The 13673-nt window shown below is 43.3% G+C and overlaps 1 protein-coding gene and 1 long non-coding RNA gene across 2 annotated transcripts; both read right to left on the bottom strand.

The window, feature by feature from the left end:
• Nucleotides 1-1972, bottom strand: LOC130140698 (uncharacterized). The gene is made up of 2 exons (XR_008818671.1): nucleotides 415-1972; nucleotides 1-338 (listed from the first exon to the last, which is right to left on the bottom strand). It is a non-coding gene; the product is annotated as an uncharacterized LOC130140698 (long non-coding RNA).
• Nucleotides 1973-2421: 449 nt separating this feature from the next.
• On the bottom strand, nucleotides 2422-5552 carry LOC115671246 (protein IQ-domain 26-like). Its single transcript, XM_030592755.2, has 3 exons — nucleotides 5016-5552; nucleotides 4345-4577; nucleotides 2422-3582 (listed from the first exon to the last, which is right to left on the bottom strand). Exons 1-3 carry the CDS (start codon nucleotides 5403-5405, stop codon nucleotides 2898-2900), a joined length of 1308 nt encoding a protein of 435 aa, XP_030448615.2. The 5' UTR covers nucleotides 5406-5552; the 3' UTR covers nucleotides 2422-2897.
• Between the last annotated feature and the right edge of the window lie 8121 nt (nucleotides 5553-13673).

Below are 13673 nucleotides of genomic sequence, written 5' to 3' on the forward strand. Positions count from 1 at the left end.
AGACAAAACTCGACCCTTGAATAATGAGATGAGGTCAATACCAACTACTAAGTCATCCATCCAACAACAAAGCCTTCATTTGGTACTTACAACTCTGAATAGCTTATCACCCTCCGCATTCAAGTGTCGTACATTGAATAAGCTGGGAAATGTTTCAGACTCCCTATTTCTAGACAAATGAAAGCAGATCAAATAATCAAGCAAATCGAAACAACTAAGTTCGATATCCAGAAAGTTACCCTCACACGCACCACGAGTTGCTAAAAGCTGGAGAACCCAAAGACTCTGCCCTCGGAAACAGAAAAGGATTCTCATCAAATTACTGAGAGGTCGCCTAACTGAATGCCAAACAAATTAAAGATTATATCAGGATGAGGTTCTATTTCCGAGCAAAAGGCATAACTAACACCGCACCTGTTAAAGATTTGAAGCACAAGAACTTAGACGATTTGCACTCACAAGGCCAGTTTCATGCACATCTTCCAGTTCCAGAAACTCTCAACCAGCGAATGCGTCGAAGTCGAACCGCAAAGCACAAATCATGAGTAAAAGTAAGTGACGATACCATCTAAAGAACTTGTGAGATCACCATCATTCAAAGGCTTGAGCTTGTAAACAAAATGCTATTCATAATTCATCAGTTAATACTTCTGTTACACTGAAGCCGCTTATTTTTGCCTTGGACAAAAGTGTGGGTAACGGTTTCGAATATAAAGTCAAATTGGAAACCTAGAGATCTATACCATAGACAGCTGTCATATTGAACTTTGCAATCAATTGGTTTATATACTTCAGCATTTTTCCTTCAGATTCAGCCTGCCTAAGGCAAAGCTGGAGGAAAAAGCACCGATGAGTGTCATCTATCTATTATCATGTAGATGAGGGCATCTTGTAGTCATCATCACAAGTGCAGAACTAGTGATCACGAACTGTGGCTGAAAAGAGTCAGATAGGCTGGGTGAAGTAGAAATGAGCAGGTGGCGAAAACAAGCAAAAAGGTCATGAACTAAAGGGCCTTCCCCTGAACAGAAACTTTAGAGGTTCAAAATTTGTAGCCTAAAGAGATTTGATGGGTAATTTATCAGGGAGAATTCCCAAAAACTCATTTAAATACGGTATACATACCGAAAAAGATGCTCTTTTAGAGAGTTCTATCAAAATCCTCTATAGTTTAACAAGTGTTATCCGATTTACTCTAACTAGAAAAACTCTAGGTCGAAGAGCTAAACAAATTTTCTAGTGGGTCACCCGATCTTTCAAATAAATAGAGAATCGAGGGGGTGAGAATCACTTCAGTGTTTAATTCCAGGACAAGAAAAATTTCCTATCAAAGCAGTGAGAAATAGTCATCATATAATAAATACTAAAATGGCAATTACCCTTAGAAGGATGTCATTAAAACTTGTTGCTTAAAATTGGCCTTCATATTTGATGCTACCACGGTTCTGATTCAGCAAGTGGCATCAGAGCCTTCCTTCTACACATCCCTTTTGTTTTGCCCCCTTTTTGATAACACAGGACACAAGCAAAGTACCCTATCCACATGCATCGGGTAAGGCTTCACCTACAGGGTGGTGGGCGAGACCCTGAGGTTAATATGAATGGGTGAAGCTGTGATTTTAATATAGGATCTGCTGAATTCAAACCAAGTGCTTAATCAAAGGATACAGGTGAACTAGGAACTATAGCATGCAAGCAAAGTTGAAATGAGAGTGCTAGAGTACAACTGTGATGAGGACAGTATCAAATGTGGCATAAAACGTGCAGAGAAGTGGGGGCATCGTAAAAAGATGGGGACCGTCATTGCCGTTAACATTTAAACTGTGCTACGAATGTATTAAGCATGTACAGATGGATAAGCCTCGGTTGCAGCGCAAGATCGCCGGAGCCGATGCTATCGGACACAGAAAGCTTCCACATTGAAGTGGGCCTAATGCTGCGATAGCAGTCCTGGCACATGGTCCGCTCATGAATTGTCTTGTTCAGTTAGTTCTCTCCAAGAAAGGGCCACGATTTGGGTCTTTGTTCCTTCCTGGTACAAGTAACCGAACCTCTGTTTGGAACAAATTCAACTTAGGAAAAACATGGGGTTGTGAAATGGTACTAGCCTACGAGGCTTGTCTGCAATTCATCATTGTCTTCTTCTCAAGAGAAAAATCTGTAGTATTTAGCTTCATTTTCTCCCAATGAATTTGTTTAAATCTCGTTGAGTTTTGAGATACAACTACAAGACAATACGACATCTTTAGGTGCTTCTATCTTGTCTCTCCGCTGCTGTAGAACAGTCGAGGTGGAATTGGAGTGTGATTGTGCAGACTCATGCTCTGCAAAATAAAGCTTATTCAGTGAACTGGTTTTCTTTTCACGTGATGAAGGATGTCGTATCTCAATCATGAAAGACGCGAAATGCCAAGCGTATGATTTGCCCTGACAGAACAAGCCAAAGACTCTACATGATCATATATTGATTTCAATAACAGGGTCGCCGGAAGTAGAACTCGACCAGATTCAAATGCAAAGGCGCATTTCAGTGGGACAGCATTTCATGTCATGCAAATGAAATTACAATTGTTTCTCTGCCCCTCAAACTTCCAATGCTTTGCTCATATTCAATCTATAAACATCCAATTCCGAACACATATCTCAGCATATTCTCCTCGTTCATGAGTATGGACCTTATGATCCGGTAACCGGTTACCGTGAGTAGAACAGAGAGCGAAACCGCTGGAAGCATCCAGGCAGGATTAGTCTGATACTCTGAAGAACCAGGTGCACCTACACATCAGTTGTTTCCCTTGACCCATGAAACAAATCCAGAAAAGCTGGGGAAAAAACAAAAGTAAAGGAGAAAAGCAAGGTCTCTTTTATTTCTCTCGCTCGCCCCACAAGGCAAACGTTCACCATCTTCTTCTCTCCCAACAATCTCTCTCCGACTCTCCAAATTCTTCCCCCGGCCTCTCCATCTTCATCTTCCCCGCGACGGCGTTCTTGAACACGACAGCCTCCTGCGCCTGCGAGCACGACCTCTGCATCCTCACCCCGGCGGCCCCGCTCAAGCTACTCCTCGACCGCTCGTACTCCATCATCACCTCCTGCAGCGACGCTCTCTTCCTCGGCGCCTCCGCCTCCGCCGCCGCCGCCGCCGCCGCCCCGACCCTCTGCTTCGGGGCGCTCTGCGACCTCAGCTTCGCCTTGGACGACTGCGTGCTCGACATGTAGCTCGGGACCAGGAGGAGGCCGCGGCCCCCGCGCCGCCGGAAGAGGCAGCCGCCGCCGCCGACGGCGTCGCTCCTCGCGGGCGTGTACATCGACCGGGGCGTGCTCGCCGGAGTCGCGGAGGGCCAGGGGTCGTCGAGCCAGTCGGAGCTGCGGGAGTGCCCGGCCGGAGCCCGGCACGGCGGCGTCTGTCCGGAGCTTGAGAAGGGCGTGACCCAATCGTCGACCTCGACGATCTTGGAGGCGTCCTCGACGGCGGGGTGGAGTGCCGTGGCGTCGACGGCGGAGGCGGAGAGCCTTCCGCCGTGAGGTGGGGCGGCGCGTGTGTGCTCGTGTTCCTTCCTCGTCTTGTCATCGAATGTTTCGTGTAATTTTAGCATAAAGAATTGAGATAATGATACAAATAATCAAATTATAATTTCTTTTTCCTTATTTTTTCCATTTTTGTTTTGATCAGTTCGCGCTAAATTAACATCACATGTCATTTTCCGTCACATGAGCAATGCTACATTATCGATTAATTTGACATTTGATTAGAGCAATTGACGAAAGGATTTGGTTGCACAAATTAAAAAAGTAGGAAGATTGATTGCACAAAATAAAAGTTAGAAGATCGAATTGCATAAATTAAGAAAGTCAGAGGATTTGACCGAATAAAATAAGAGCTAAAACTTAACACTCACGAAATTTAAACATGTAGCTATGTGTATTCGGTGAATGGAACACGTGCTATCGAAACTAAAATAAGAAACGTTTGTACCGGTCTCGAACCCTAATTGCTAACACGGATTGCACTAACAGAGTTCGGTCTAAAATCACCTTTTTTTTTTAAGTAGTACATAAGCTTAATAATAAAAGATATTATTCTTAAGAACAAGTATATTTCATTGAAACACGATGTGTCATCTCGCGGGGACACGCACAGTTAAAACTAATTTAACGGTTTTACTGGTCGGAAAACTAATTTAACGGTTACCGGCCAAAGGAAAGACCAAGTTTTTTTGCCAGTTGAAAACCGTCTGTGCGCATCGTCTCTCCGAGGTGTAATTTGTCAAAGACACAGAAGCAAAAGCTTCACTCACAGTGGTGTATGCATTCAACGAGACTGCGAAGGTTTCGGGTCGTACCGTGGGCTTGCGGGTCGCCTTCCGGGTCCCGAACCCGAGCCGGCGAGCGTCGTCTCCTGCTCCTCCTCCTCCGCTGCTGCGAGCTGCTGATCTCTGCAGGCGAGCGCTGACCTGAGCTCTCATGAGAGCTTCGAAGCTATGGAGCGTCGCCGCCGCTCGCTTCCTCACCAGGTACCCTCTCACGTGCGCCTGCAACTTCACCAGCCCCTTCAGTGCTCTCAGTGCTTTTCTTGCCTGGTTTCTCGAGTTCAGGAAAGAAGAAGCGAACGCCATTTCAGTTCTACAGCAGTTGAAGTAGTTAATGGGCAAAGGAAAAGAAAAAAAATCCCATCTTTATGCGATGCTAGAAACTTCGCATGATGATAAAACAGAACACTTCACACGTGAGATTGCTGTTGTATTTCATTTCCTGTTTCTTCTCATTCTAAGAATCAAACTTACTGTCGAATGCGAGAAAGGAGTGTTTTCGCATTTCGCTCGACTGCATTGTTGCAACTCAGTGAATTCGCGACGCATTTAACTACTTAAGCTAATGGAGCAAATGAAATTGAAGTTATTCGGATTACCCACCAAATGTACTTTTTAGGATGCTCAAAAGGCTCAATTGGGATTTCATCATAATTCACGTTCTCTAGCTCCAAGACATTTCTTATGCGTAAGCCGAAAACTCACCAGATATCCCCTGAAAACTGTCTGGATCTTCACAGCGGCATGCCCCTTGGGCCCGCTGCCGAACATGGCGCCCCTCCTGTGGCTCGTCAGCCTGATGACCACCACGGCTGCCTGCGCGGCCGCCACCGCTGCGTCCGCAGCAGCGGCTGTGGCGGCCGCCACCGCGATGGCACGCTTGTTCTGCTCCTTGTCTGCCTCATCAGTGCAACTGCAAGACCTCAACCAGGCAGCCTCGGCCGCAGATATGTTGGGTGGGATGGTTGCAGGGTTGTTGCACAACCCACTTGAATTGCTGGACTGTCTCTTGTTGTTGTTGTTGTTGTTGTCCAACTCTTCTCTGTCCTTCTTGATGCCAAACAGGCCCTTAATCCACCTTGTTGCTCTGCCCATGTTATGTGCGAGTGAAGATTGTGTACGAGCCCAAGAAAGAGCCTGCAACACTGTAAAAATAAGGGCTTTTGAGTGAACCAGTCAACAGAAAGGGTTTGGCGTGAAAATTTGGAATAATTATTGGAATTCAAGTTGCTGTCAATAGAAAGGGGTTAAGATTGGGTTGTTCAAATTCTCAATCTTGGGTTTCTTTCCATGTTGCGGAAAGTGGTAATGAAAATCCCATAAAAAAGCATAATTTATTTTTGAGAAATGGGAAAAATGGAGTAGGAAACGAGTGTCAGAGAATTTCTCCCCTTTTCGTTTCTTTCAGAAAAGGGAAACAAGAACAGAAAAGCGAGAAGAAAAAGAAATCTTTCTCACGTGACCAGCTGCATAACATGACAAAACGTGTGGAGTAAAAGAAGTACTTACACTTGGGCAAAATTATTGAAGCTAAAGGTGCCAATGAAGCTTTGATGGGAAGTAATTTAGTGAAAATGTAAAGAAGACTTTGACAGAACCCTTAGGAGGGGAATACTGCACAATTACAGCACAGCGAGGAATCAGATTCTCGGGAAAAAGTTTCCTGGGAAAGAAACTAATGATTCCTAGGAAAAGTTACACTAGGAAAAGTGAAAGAGGCTGTTTTCAAGAAAAAGTGCAAAGGCCATGTGAGTTTCAATTCAACCGCTGAGGAATTCAGGAAAAAGGAAAAACCAATCAAGGAGGGTGATTTGATTGAAATGACAACCCCGGTTTTGCATAACCTGAACACTTGGAAAGTTTCTCAATTGTCTTCTTATTACGACAGAAATAATAGCTCGTGCCTCGTGGATCTGAGCAGGTCGTTAAAAGGCTCAAGAGAAGATAGGGAAGGAATTCTCCAGTATGATGGAGGGATTTCCCTATAAGTTCTTTTCGTATCCCCTCTCTCCTAAGAAGATAAATATTGGAAGGGAACTTAGGGGCCTATTGGGTGGAGAAAGTAGACTCCACGTTAGCATTCTGTTGGTTATCTCCGGGTAGAGCTAGTATAGTAGCTTCTCGTGTCTGGGGTGACAAGAGAAGAAGTCTAGGCTTCTTGTAGGTTGGCCTGTGCTTCGCACAGTGTCTCATAACCGACATGCCAACTTGTATCCCTGGTTACGAGACACTGTGCTACTCTCTAAATAATATCCAAACGCCCAAAAGATGGATAAATCAAATGCTAGGATTCTTATGGTTCATAGCTTATCAAATTATCCGCTGCTTGCTGCATCAAAACTTTTACACTCCCTCTCTGTCGTCCTTCATTCCCATCTGCCTTTCTGGAGCGACGTGTCCTCAAAAAGGGAAAGATACCTCAGCATCCTTCCTCTCTGACGCTCTCGTGAATCATGCACATTCTCATGACCAAAACCAAAAAAACTTAATGAATGAATTCATTATCCTCCGCAAATTTTTCTAACCCTCTCGTTTCTCTGTCACAGTGTACACGTTCCATCCCTTTGAATCAGCATCCACCATGTCAAGCACTCAAATGCCGAAGCCTAGCTAACTGGAGACTCCCAATTCTAGTTGCTTGTAAAGAGAAATGAATCATATGCTCTCCCTGCACAAAGGCAGAGCCAATGGGAGTGGAATTCTAGTCTGAAATATCGACTGGTTCCTCTTTTTCCTTTTGAAAAAAAAGCAAAGAAATTTACTGTGCACCACAAAGTGGTCAATAGCTCATAGGCCTGCAAAATGAGGCTCTTCTTCTGCTTTCGTTTTTTTTTTTTTTAGGTTTTGGGTTCTGAAAAGATCTGTGCGTGGGCGGGCTATTGCAGAATCTAACTGTAATTGCAGAGTCACGTAACCTGTTTCACTGTTCATAGTTTCCTTGTTTGCCTCAGTTATTTGTGCTCCTAACGAAACTCTCCTATCAATTCTTGTTGCATTTGACTCGTAAGGCTCTGATACTGATACACAGCATCGAGATGACACGAAAAAGTTGAAAATTCTAGTACAGGCACGTACTTTAACCTGGTAAAAGGCACTGCCATCCCATTCCACCACCCCCCCCCCCCCCCGCGGCTCTCTCTCTCTCTCTCTCTCTCTCATCTGAATGAGAATCTTTTTGCTGAATGGAATCGCTATGTTACGTATCTACCGTAATGAAAACGGCGAACTAACTTAACTTGCTTCTGGTGCTGTGATTGCATCATACGGTGCTGGAGGCAATGACCGTGTATGTAATAAGGCGTTGTCCGAACTCCAAAATCAAGCTTCTCTCTCTTTCTTGCAACCCCTTTAATGTTTGCACGCAATTTGTGAAACTCGTCGACCCATCACGGAAGAATTTCTTCCGTGGACCCGGATCCGCTAGACCAAGCATCGCGGCCATCGGTCCTTCGGGTCTCACGTTTGGACCCGGGTCAGGACTGAGAAAATCTCCTACTACTACAGACTGCCGCTTCCAAAGGCCATTGAGTAAACAGCAGGACTTGTGAATTAGGAGAGACCTGCAAGGCCCAAAAGAGTCACAATTCGGATCGCCATATAAAATCTCCTAAAACTTCAACAGCTTGTGAAAGAACCCCTCGCAAGCCCATCTACGCCGGTCCCGTGGACTCGGATCTCGTGCCCGGAAATGTTTCGACCCAAAAGAAAAGGGCTCCTGTCGTATTCATCATTTTCCCTTTATCGTACCAATCGTATAAGATAAACTACTTCCCAAAAGGGGGCATACTGCAGGTACCAGCTGAATCAGATGTCACCGAAGAATGAAATATCTTAATGCAATTCAAGATTGTCAAAACTAGTAACCCTAGCACACTCATAATTGAATAAACAAAACGTACAGCTCGTAGCACGACATCTGATATCCCCACATAAATCAATGCATGTATGCGTTGCACATGCATGTGAGGTGTTCTTCCCGCCCTCACGTACCTTCGACACGGTTTCGCTAACTTGTGATGTCGGACCCATGTGTCGACCTCGGAGGGGGTACGAGAATGATGGGGGTTCGATGGATGGCATATGGTGCATACGAAGCATGTGATGAAGCGAAGGAGACATGCCGCGCCAATCTCAGAAATAAAAGAATATAGAGCGGCGAGTTGAGCAAATCATGGAACCAACCTTAAAAGAGTTGTGAGTGACGATTTTCAAACCCTTTTCCTTTCAACCACTTGCTGGTTATAAGGAGGACAAGGGCTCAAAAGCCTATACATGCCTCCATTATGTTGTAGCCGCCCTTTTTCTCTGTCTCCTTCCCAATGAGAGTTCGCCATTGAAGGAAATCTAAGCAAAATCCAAACGAAATCTTAGGAAAGCGGTGGTGGTGGTGTGGGTGGATGAAGGGTTTGATATATAAAATGACACCAATAGCATGCTAGTTTTGGAAGTTTGGGAATTGATTGCCTCTTCTGCGAAAGTTTAAACCGTTAAATAAATGATGACGTGCGTGCTTACTTTGAGATTTGGAAAATGACAAAACGAGATCATGTCCACTTTTCTAAAAAAATGTAGTTGTTAGGATACGACATGATGATCGTTGAGAAAAACAAGGATATGACATGATGTATTTACTATGTCTTGAACACTCCCTTGGTTTGTAGACTATTAGGATCATAAGTAGGTAACATGGGATTGAATCAGATAATGACCGGTATGCGTGACAAGAGATGGGTTAAGATTTAGGGTATAAGCGGGAACTCGAATGATCGATCCAATTCCAAGCCAATTTTAGGGAGAACCGGCTGGTTCGGCTCTCAGCTAGTTCAAAGATAGAATAACCATTGATATTTGTTTAAGACATTGTTTACTAAGAAAAGTTTACTAACTTGATTTTCTAAAACTCATCAGTTCCGAGGAAAAATTATGCCAATTAATCAATTGTCTCCGCATTGGGTTGATCAACTAAAAATTTTGAACAAAAATCTAAAGAAAAATCATGATTCCTAAGTATAGTATCATGAACATCCCTTCAACGGGCTGGCCTGGTTCTCAAATCTACATTCTTAAAACATGCTAAGGGTTGGGTAGTCTTTCGATTCCACTCTTAAACTTATACTGTCTTGTCATGTATGCACCTATAACCATCACACATAAAGAAGTGTTGTAAGAAAAATGTGGAAAATTGAACTCCACCCTTAATCCCATCTTATAATTGGGTGTGCAACCGATATACCGTGAAGTTTGAGTTGTTAGTATATCTTATTTGAATAGAAATTCAAGATATGGTTGGTTAGCTATACTTTTGTCTACATCTGAGTATTCAATTGGTCATATCAATAATTTCTTAGAACAAAAGACAAAGAGAAAACCAATGAGAGGGTTCTAGCCCTATTTTCCAGGCAGGCATAATGCAATGGTATGGGTGATGATGAATGGTTGGTTGGAAGTGAGAGGAGAACTTGAGAAAGCAAAGATAAGGGGACAAGTGAGTGACTGCAGAGAGCAATATAGTTTATATTGCAGTGAAAAGAGCAGCCATGTGAGAACCATCATGGGTCTCGAATGATTCTGTCTTTCTTTCACTCATTCATTCATATGTTGTCTTTTAAATTATTTCCTTCCTCATCATCCATCCACCAACATTCCATGACCACTTTGCGCTTCGCAGAGAGAGAGAGAGACAACTGTATCTGTTGGGGGCGACTTGTTTGTCCTGATCCAATCCAGGCTCTATTTAGCTGCTCTTGTTCACTTCCATTTACAACAGATTCGACGGGCCAACATGCCATAGAAAAGCTTTGTGAAGGAGAATGAGGCGGGTTCTTCTTACGAGGATAACATAAAATAGCCCTAGATATTTGCCTAGGAAAATGTATTCCTCAGTTGGTCTACCTGCGAATGCTAATCATGGAGGAACTTCACTTCCCATGTTAACTTCACTAATGGGATAATATTCGCGGCATTCTAAGAAGTCATTCGGAAACAAACCCGACACCTTTTTAGAAAGACGTGCAAGGAGATGATAAAGAAACTCCTAATGAATTGGCTGAATGGTTAAGCGCTTAGTTTTAATTGAGCAGCTTCTATGTTCAAATCACAAGGTTTTTCACTAAAAGTAATCCTTTGAGGCCGGGTCAACGGAGTTGTAGGTGGAGTCTTGACCAATGTACGTGAATGGAGCAATATATGCGCATCCATGGAGATTCGTCGAGTCGAGTGCAGATACCTCGTGTGATAAAGAAAACATCGAAAGACGTAGAGCATTTCTCGACTTACTAATCCAATCTCTGGGAGAGTAAACTTAACTTTAGCTCATCGCCTTCGTTGTCCTCTTGTGCTCCTCTCATCATATTGATAACTAACACCATGTGCTCGTCTTTTCTAATCTTCCCTGCATTTGCATGCATGCTTGAAAGCATCTGATATAATACTGTACTGGATAGATTTATTTATATATAAGAGACACTCACGCTAAGATTCCATCGGACTGATTGCTAATTGGTGACTACTTTGCGCGGACGAAGGAAATGGCCGAAATGTGTAATGGGGTCGGCACCTTTTGTCTCGAAACGGAGCCAATGGTCAATGCAATCCTGTTGAGTGAAGCAAAACAAAGTAGTCTTTTCTATAGCCAAGGAAAGAACAAGAACACTAAAAAAGAAACGAGTGAGAGAGAGAGAGAGAGAGAGAGAGGGAGAAAGAAGGCGCAGCTTTTTGCGCCAAGAGATAGGAATCCAGAATTATTCAAACAATATATCGCCTGCCCAAATGATGACAAGCCACAAACCACACCCCCCCCCCCCCCGGGCCCTCTCTCGTTTGTCCGTGCATTAGCTTCTTTTTTTTGTGTGCTGCCTCTCCACTCTGAATAGGCACGTAGTTCCAAATTGTCTCTACAGTGGTTTTTTTCTCTGTTGTTTTCAATCTACAGTGCCTCTTTTGGTTGTTTTTGCATGCTTAAGCCAGTCTCTGTCGCTTCTCCTCATAAACATATATGGAGTGGACACGTATAATTTCATAATTTGTAGGGGGTTTTGTCTAAGTCAAGGTTTCCATGCATGTGACAGATAATGTTCCTATACAAGAGACGAACCCTAAAGACAAATCAGGTTATATGTGTCGGAAAATAGTACGCAAGTGCCTAATCAACTAAGGAAACATTCCAGATTAGTTACCTAGAAGAGCATTTATATGGCACGCAGAAGCGTAAATAACATAAATTCCGCAAGCAAGAAGCATCAAACTAACTCGCACATTTTGGCTATACGACAACTGTTTCGCGTGAGAATCGTGGACGAATCCATCCTGCTCTGCACAAGCAATGCATGCAATATAGTTTTGTTTTCCTAAAAGCAATCCATGCACGTCTAATCTTTTCTTGAGGATTCCTAGCCTTCAAGAGATGGTCCCTAAGCTATTCACGTCAAGACATGGCAGAAAACTTTGACGCTGCGATGTGGGGGGCCTCCTGTTGCTCAACATGCTCCCATTTTGACAGGTGGATCCTGTTACTTTGGGATAAGTTTGTATAAGCGATACCATAGCTATAGGGAGAAGATACATGCACATGCCATAGGGTTGGGTCAGGCCAAGGGTTTTGGGGGCTTTATTAATCGGCTCGCAATGCCCACAACAGAAAGCACGATACATAATGGTTACAAGTATATGCGGGGTGGAGTCCTGTGCCCACTCACAACAGGGAAATAAACAAAAGAACGAGATTGGGGACCTTTGGTTCGAAAGAACCAATCTCCTAGGACATGTCAATCTTAAAGTCAACATAAAAATAGTTAAAGAAAGGAGGATACGCTTCTAGGATAACGATTGACACGATGAAAGATAGAGAAAGAGACGGAAAAAAAGGATGGCCCCTTGGGTTTTATTGTTATGTAGCTACTAGATAAGGTATGGGCATACAATAAAATACTATGATTGTTCTACGCATGAATGAGATTTCTATCAAGCTCGGCAAACTATCCATACAGACCAGGCATGTGAGAATTATGTAATTGGCTGGCTTCTTTTAACTTTCTCCTTCCTCAGTTGGAGACGTATTGCCTCTCCTCGAATTGAGAAGTACTAAACAACTTGTTTGTTCATAATGTGTCTGAAAAACCATTTTAACTGCTACTTGAAAAGGATCGAAATCTTCTAAACATAGGAAGTAGAACTGTATAACGAGAGATCGACAGATCAGCACAGTGCCTTTTAGATGGCCCTAATTAATTGTCTCCTCTTTGTTTTATCTCTCTCTCTCTCTCTCTCTCTCTCTCTCTCTCTCTCTCTCTCTCTCCTTTTTCCCTTTTCTTCTTTCTGACTCTACATTGCCTAGCAAAGCCTGTCCTCAACATCTCCCTTCTACCCTTGTTGCTCCACCGTCGATGTCGATGTCCATCTCAGGAGCGCAACCAACTGCACATGTCACCAGCACCACCTGGAGGTAGAAATGCGACGGCCACGGGGGGCGAGCAACGATGGAAGTGTGGTACAGGGGCAACACCATTGGGACAATGACAAAGGTAGAGGGTAGGGGAAGAGAAAGGAAAGGTGATCCATAGGTGTTTGGTCAGGAAAATCGTCCAAAAAACCCATGGCCGGCGGCCCTCGCCGGGCTTGGAAGAAGAAAAAGAAAAGAAAAGAAAGAAAAAATAATTAAAAATTTAGAAAAAAAATGAAGATATTATTAAAAATTGTCCATGCCAGTGCCGACCGTACCATGTAGGACGACTAACATCCACATAAGTGATTTCAGGCTAAAATTGACCAAGTGGACTCAACTGGCAAAACATGAAAATATTTAGGATTCAATTGACAAAATTGAAAAGTTTATGACTGAATTGGTAAAAGTACAATAAGTTTAGGACTTTTTGGACAATTTTCCCGTGTCTAGGGTTTTTTGTGTAGCTTCCTCCCAAAAGAGGGGTTCTTGGGTCATCTTAGGGTAATTGCACTGTTACTATTGCTTTATGAATGACGTGATAATACTAGGATTGACATAGTTGACTGAGGCGTTAAGGGATTACCAACACAGGAATTAGAGCTCACAAATTAAAGTCTCACCAATTGCGTACATAACGCTTTAGGTTAGGGTCACGTGGATAGGGTCCTAGGCCTAAACTTAATGATTTGTGAAATTTGCATGTGTCCCATGAGCCAACACAATAAGGTTCATATACATAAGGCCTTGTCAAGACCTCATCATGATCAAAGACGTTTGAATAATTTATGTATTCTATAGATATGCCATAGATTTTATGAAAATACCAAAACATGTAATCAGCCCCTAACTTTTCAGTTTTAGCAGAGTAGTCCCCTAACTTTTTGTGAAATTACAATTTGCCCCAAAAGTTTTTAAAATAGCTA

The sequence above is a fragment of the Syzygium oleosum genome, unplaced genomic scaffold (assembly GCF_021117445.2).
Source record: "Syzygium oleosum isolate NSW1041296 unplaced genomic scaffold, Sole_v2.1 Sole_v2.21, whole genome shotgun sequence".
NCBI classification, from domain to species: domain Eukaryota; kingdom Viridiplantae; phylum Streptophyta; class Magnoliopsida; order Myrtales; family Myrtaceae; genus Syzygium; species Syzygium oleosum.